Source organism: Gossypium hirsutum, chromosome D10 (genome assembly GCF_007990345.1).
Source record: "Gossypium hirsutum isolate 1008001.06 chromosome D10, Gossypium_hirsutum_v2.1, whole genome shotgun sequence".
In the NCBI taxonomy this organism is placed as follows: domain Eukaryota; kingdom Viridiplantae; phylum Streptophyta; class Magnoliopsida; order Malvales; family Malvaceae; genus Gossypium; species Gossypium hirsutum.
In genome coordinates, this window is record NC_053446.1 from 59,006,288 (window position 1) to 59,013,860 (window position 7,573).

Sequence of the window (7,573 nt, forward strand, 5' to 3'; positions counted from 1 at the left end):
GTCATGCAATTATTTTTCTTTTTGAGGGTTTTGGGTTATGTACCGTTCATGATCGAGTTTACGACATTTAAGAAAGAAATATAGATATTGGGCATGGATTAAAAAACAGACTCTGATTGGATGTTATTAAATCAGTCACAGTCGTTTCAAATTAATTTGTTAAAAATGGTTGTATAGAAAAGTATTGTTTAAAAAAAATTCCCCAATTAGGGGACATAGATAATGTAGGCGGGTAAACTATGGTGGTGGTCTGTATCATTTTGGTACCAGTTGTACACGTCGGCACTTACAATTTTGATTTTAAATTCATTTCAAATAACTTAAGTTTTATTTCTATCAAAATATGGATTTGTTGCTCCAGTTCCTATTAATATTGGCTTGTGTTGATGTGTATTAGTTTGTCTAGTTGGTACACCTTTTTTTTAAACGTTTTCTTGTCTTAAATCATTTTTATTTTTTATACTTGCATTGGAAAATAAAATATAATTTTTAAATCAAGTTATTTAACTTACTTAATGATTTTAAAATGTAATATATATATTTTTTTTAAAAATAAAGATAAATTATAAATATGTATATAAAGAATTATTGTAACATACCAATAAATTTGAAAATAAATTTATCAAAAAGCCCATTCATTCATTCATTTATAAAATAAATTGTATTGTTATTAGGGTGTTTTAACTTTTAAATTTTATAAATTAATAAAAATTTACACATGATGACTAATGAGATTAAATTAACTTGATTGTTGCAACTAAAGCGTCTTTTGATTTTTTTTTTAATTTTATTTTAAAAAATATAGTTGTTATATAATTTTTTTCATCTGTATTACAATTGTGTCTTTTTTATATATTTTATATCCGTTTTATAATATATACTTAACATTCGTAATTACTCTTTTTAATAATATAATCTTCAATATTGGAACTTGTGTTCCATAAATCTAGTATTATTTATATCTACCGACAATGTGAGAAGAAAAGAAATGTAGGACTTGTAAGGCAAGTAAGGGTAAGTGAGGTGTGGCTGAGTGTGCTTTTACCCCTATTTGTCTCATTACCTATCTTATTCAGTCCAAAACCAGAAAAAAGGATAAGGAAAGAAAGATGCACTCCAAGAACTGGTTCTGATCTTTCTTTCTCTTTTGTCTCACTCACTGCTCAATCAAATCCAATGGATCCCCATAACTCTCCATACCATACCCTCTAAACATCAATCAATTTCTCCACCTTCCACCCTTATCCCCCCCCCCTCTCTCTCCTTTCCAAACTACAAAAACTCCCAACTTCTTCATTTTCCTTATAAAAAGCTGAAATAAACAAATACAATATGATTTTGGTAAATAAATTACTATAGAAGCACAAAGGATAATATCATTTATTACTAACTTCCATCTACACCATCTTTTACCAAATTAAATCTAAAAAAGGTGATTTTAAAAAAAATTACAAATATAAATACAATGTATATATATAAATATATATCCCAATAATTATAAAATTGAATCAACAACGTAGATTTACAAAAAAAAAAACCCTTAATTCTTAGCATACTAAAGGACCCACATGTATTTATACAATTTTTTACTGTAGGTTTATGTTTAATGCAATCAACTACATGATAAACACAACAAAAACATTTAGATTTGTTTTTAAAAGGCATGATTTTTAGGTAATGTATAATACTAAATTATCACACACCTATAGGTAAAAATAATTATGTAATATATTACATTTATTAAAGATTGATGTAAAAATTAATATTATTATAATTGAAATAATAAAATTGAGAGAGCGCATGTTTCATGTCTTGGACTTAAATCTTGTCATAAATATATATTTTTTTGAAATTAATATTTATTATTTTATTAAAATAAAATTTTTGATAATTTAATAACTAAATTAAAACCCAAATATACATGACACATCTCAATCAATATCTTTATATATAGTATAGATATCAAATCATACTCAATCCTATAAATATATATTTTTTGAACACTAATTTAATTATATGTTCTTATTATTGTTCTTTTTTAATATAATGTCTAGAACTGTTCATAACATTTTCTCAATCTTTAAGTAAAAAGATAATCTGCTTTAGCGCATTTAAACCCACGTTCTTTTATACTGATAACAATACTAATATCAATCGAATTAAGACTCAATCACCAAATATAATTTTTTTTAAATCAACTAAATATATTTTTTTCCCTTTTAAAGTAAAAGGAAGGAAAGGAGAAAAAAAGGCAGTATTTTGTTTGAAAAGCATAAAAAAACAAATCAAAAGGTGGAAGGTAAGACACGCGCTTAGAGATGAGGTGTGGGATGCAAACACCTGGTCTTTTAGGTCAAATCTTAAAGTAATCGCAGAAGTGAAACGCTCGCCAGAAATGCCCTTTATGTCTAGTAACCGATAAGTTTCTACATCACATCATTTATCATATCATATTTTTTTATATTTTCATTTATTTTATTGTATGAAAATAATTTTATTCGACATTTTAAATAAAATTTTCCAAATGATGATGATTTAGAAATTAGGATAAAAACCCATTACTAGGTTAGGCGAGAATAAACTATTTCAGAAACTTCATTCAATGGTTGTATGTAAATATACCTATTTAGAGGCCTTGAGGATGCCATTAATGCTAAACTATCGAATATTTAATTATCTTATTTAAATATATGTGTAATCTGAACCATTCAGTATGGGTAGATATATGTTTTTTTATTTCTTTCATTAGATTATGATATATTTGCAATCTAAGTAAAAAGTTATATAAAAATTTAATGAAACTTTGGTTGAAATGATAATTTTGAAGGTTTGAGAATTTTAGTGTATAAAATTCAAGTTTTATTGTGTGGGTTTTTTTAGATAAGTTTTGAGTTTAAATTATTTTTATAAGTTTTTATATATAAAAAAAATATAACCCATAATAATAATTGTTATTTTAAAAAAATTGAAATTTAATTTTTACAATTAAATTAATCAAAAGCAATTAAATTTAATAGGTGAAATAAAAAAAATGTAAAAAAAAAGTTTTTTCAGAACTAATGATAGTATTTTTTAAGTAATTGTTTTATAGCAAATTTTTTTTAAATGAATTAAAATTAAATAGTTTTATTGAGCATTTATCTTTTGAAATTTGCACTTAATAACTTGTAAAAAAGACTGACCACTTTAATCTTTTGCTTTTTCAGGTGTTTGAAAATCTAATAATAATGATATAAAATAGCTGACTCAAGACTTAACCCACTCTTTGAAATCAGTTTAAAAAATATTTTTTTTTTAATATCGTGCTAATTCCATCAAGCATCCCCAATTTGTCACACACGTTTCAATTTAGTCCTTAAATTTTAAAATATTCTAATTAAATCTTTAAAGTATTAGTTCTACATTCATCAAGTGTTTTCATTTGTCCACCCAATAATTTGGGTATTAAATATCAATCTGGTTTAATTTGAGATTTTTTAAAAATATATAAATTAATTTATAAATATGTATTTGCCTATCATGTATAGACAATTTGGACCTAACATGTTAAAAAAAAATAAGACAGTATTAAAATCAAGAGCACTGTTTCTATTTTTTTAAACACATCATATCTAAGTTGTTTATGTGCTTGCAATTTGACGTACATGTTTTAAATATACTCTACATCAGCTTTGAGATGGTACGATGGATTTGATTAATATAATATTGATACTTTTAGGATTCAGTTAGAACATTTCATAGTTTGAGGATGCCTAATACAATTAATCATATAAATGTTAATTTTAAGTAAAAGTATTGTAGAGGTCCCTATACTAGAAGTTAAATTACATTTTGACACTTATACTAAAGATTAGGAAAATTAGTCTCTCTACGTTAGATCAAAGAGAAATTTGGTCATTTTATTAAAAAATTTATCCATTTTTACCATTAAAAACTGGTCATTGTATGTTAGTAGGCAGTACACATGGTATAACACGTGTTATTATTTGGTTATTCTTTAGTCACGTCAGTTTTTAACAACACAAAGAGAAGAAAATTTTAAAAGAAATGAGTAGTTTGCTCTTTAATCTAAGTAAAGTGAATAATTTGTTTATTTTTTTAACATAGGAATAAAATGTAATCCGGCTCTTAATACAGGGGCTTCGAGTGTGTTAATTTTAATATAATAAATAAGTATAAAATATTTAATATTAGTGAGGAATTAGCTAATGTATTGATGCGTGTCGCGGCATCTGCTACTCAAAATCCTTTCTTTTTCGTGTATCCAAAACCAGATGAAAAAGGAAAGATACTCAAAAGGTGGCTTCTCTTTCCCTTCAATCTCCATTATAAATTCATCAATGGAGCCATAACTCTCCATACCCCCCCTTCCATCTTCTTCTCTATTTCTAATGGCAACCCACTCTTCCTCTTCCTCTTTCTCTACCCTCCTAACTTACCTACAAGCCTTGGCCCAAACCCCACGTCGCTTGGCTAGCCGTGCCCCCTCTGTTTCTTCCTCATATGAAGAACTGAGTCGGGTCAAGGCCCGTTCCGGCTCCGACATGCAACGGACCCTCCGTTGGTTTGATTTGGTTGGGCTGGGAATCGGAGGTATGGTCGGAGCCGGTGTGTTTGTCACCACTGGCAGAGCTAGCCGACTCTACGCTGGCCCTGCCATCGTTGTCTCTTACGCCATTGCTGGCCTCTGCGCCCTCCTCTCCGCCTTCTGCTACACAGAATTCGCCGTTCATATTCCCGTTGCCGGCGGTGCTTTCAGCTACCTCCGAATCACCTTTGGGGAGTTCGCCGCGTTCTTGACGGGAGCCAACCTAATAACCGAATATGTCATGTCAAACGCCGCCGTTTCCAGGGGGTTGACCTCCTATATGGGCGCCGCAATGGGTATCTCCACCACGAAATGGAGGTTCATACTTCCATTACTCCCAAATGGGTTCAATGAAATCGACCTCGTAGCTCCGGCCATCGTACTAATCCTCACACTCATCATCTGTTACAGCACGAGAGAAAGCTCAGTCGTCAACATGATACTCACCACATTACACATCCTCTTCATAGCTTTCGTAATATTAGTGGGGCTTTGGAAAGGAGATTGGAACAATTTCACACACCCAGGGAATCCCCAGCATCCGTCCGGTTTCTTCCCCTACGGTGCCTCCGGTGTCTTCAATGGGGCAGCCATGGTATACTTGAGTTACATAGGATACGACGCCGTATCAACCATGGCTGAGGAAGTTCGTGATCCCGTTAAAGATATCCCAATCGGGGTTTCAGGCTCCGTTATCATCGTCACCATTCTGTACTGCCTCATGGCCGCTTCCATGTCCATGTTACTCCCTTACGACATGGTAATAATAACAACAATAATAATTAAAATAAATGCTAATAATAACTGCTCGTTTAAATTTGTTTGATGGGGGTTGAATTGTGGAGGCAGATCGATGTGGAGGCGCCGTTTTCGGCGGCGTTCAGTGGGAGATCGGAATGGGCGGCGAGGGTAATAGGGGTGGGGGCCAGCTTCGGGATATTGACGTCGCTGTTAGTGGCGATGCTGGGACAGGCTCGGTACATGTGCGTCATCGACGGTCCAACGTGGTCCCGGCCTGGTTCGCTAGGGTCCACCCCAAAACATCGACCCCTGTGAACGCCTCCGCCTTTCTTGGTACGGCTTTTCTTTTATTATATATTTATTTCGAATTCCAATTATTTTAAATTGGCAGTTGGGAAGTGGGGGCCCCACTTGAACCGTTTCGGTTCAGGGTGATGTCATGTGATTCTTCATTCTATATATTTGTCCACTAGTACCCCAAGTGTCCCACCCTATTCTTGGATCTTATCCCTTTTTAAACCTACTCTACCCCACCTCCCTTCCTATTCTTAAACCTGTACCGAAATAGTAATTTTCATGTCCATCGATAACATTATCGGAGTTGAGGGGGGGGGGGGGAACGAAAAAAAGTGAAATTGGGTGGCCAAGGGGAGACATGTGGCAGGCAAAACCATGACATGCATTATTGACTGATAAGATCACCACCGCCTTTCCCTGCATATCTGTTTTGAAAGCAATTGTGGAGAATCCTGCCCTTCTTTTATCATTGGTCCATCCATTTTAATTCTGGAAGATAATGCTCCTGCTACCTGCCCACTGTATCTAAGCACTTCATAGCCACTAGTATTTCATTATCTCAAAAAGTTAGTCACTCTGTTACTAATCCCTTTCTCCATCTCCAGGAATTTTCACAGCTGCAATTGCCCTTTTCACTGATCTAAACATCCTCCTCAACCTTGTCTCCATCGGCACTCTCTTTGTGTTCTACATGGTATCCAATGCTGTCATCTACAGGCGATATGTTATGGTTGGGACAACAAAGCCATGGCCTACCTTATCCTTCCTATGCTTATTCTCCCTCACATCCACCATTTTCACCCTCGTGTGGCATTTTACACCACCAGGCAAGCCTAAACCCTTCTTGCTTGGTGCTTGTGTTGTGATTGCCATTTCCATATTACAAGTTTTCCATTGTATGGTACCACAAGCAAGGAAGCCTGCATTTTGGGGTGTCCCTTTCATGCCTTGGCTACCATCCATATCCATCTTCTTGAATGTTTTCTTGTTGGGGTCTCTAGACGGACCGTCATACGTCCGGTTCGGGTTCTTTTCGGCTTTGGCGGTGCTGGTATATGTCTTGTACAGTGTTCATGCTAGTTTTGATGCTGAAATAGAAGGGTCTTTGGGTCAAAAGAATGTTGAAATCGTAGAAGAATCAAAACAAAGTGGAGAAGAAGAGGACCCTAGTCAAAAAGTTTAAAAACAAACAACTTTGTTTTGGGGTCAATATAGTTCTTTATTCTAATGGAGGAATTTAGATAGAATAGAATAGGATTAGATTGCAATTTTGCAAAAAACGGCAACTTGTATGTTGTATAGTGTTTGAGCAAAGTAGATTAGATTCTGATCCTTCTGCAGTTGCACATTGTGAATTGTAATGTCATCTTCATTACCGTAAAAACCAAGCACTGATACTGATTTCACTTACTACACTTCCATCTACTTCTCATGATTTGACTTTTTTAAGAAATAAAATATATTATCTTTAAATGCACTACACAAGTATCTTATTTGGGATAAGATTGAGTTGAGGTTAAAATATATTTTAGATTTTAAAATTTAAGTTTACGTTAAAATTCTTTTCAATGCAATATTTAAGATTATTCATAATATTTTTTCAATTCGGATAATACACTTCAGCGTATTTAAACTCATGCACAATAATATTTATATTAATCGAAATTAAATTTAATTAACTTGTTGAATTTTAAACTCCTTATAAAATTATTTTTTTAGTTATATGGCATATTTTTAGTTAATAAAAAATAAAAAATTGAGATTCTATTGAGATGAAGATTGAAAAAGATACATAATATGAGGTAAAGATGCGAGTAATGGTGGGGAAATTTTAGACCACCTATGTTGTCCAAAACCAAAGGTCATAATGTGAAATATGTTTACCATGTTGGTTCTGAAGTGGACTTATGCCTTTTTTTCCATCTCAAGGTCAGAATATTTTATCAA

At 32.7% G+C, this 7,573-nt stretch overlaps 1 protein-coding gene across 1 annotated transcript; it reads left to right on the forward strand.

The window, feature by feature from the left end:
- The first annotated feature begins 4,071 nt into the window (after window positions 1-4,071).
- LOC107915698 (cationic amino acid transporter 7, chloroplastic-like) lies at window positions 4,072-7,036 on the forward strand. The gene is given in 4 exon segments (XM_041103450.1): window positions 4,072-5,348; window positions 5,438-5,579; window positions 5,582-5,662; window positions 6,232-7,036. Coding segments are annotated over 4 exon segments (1,758 nt in total). The 5' UTR covers window positions 4,072-4,391; the 3' UTR covers window positions 6,810-7,036.
- The last annotated feature ends 537 nt before the right edge of the window (window positions 7,037-7,573 follow it).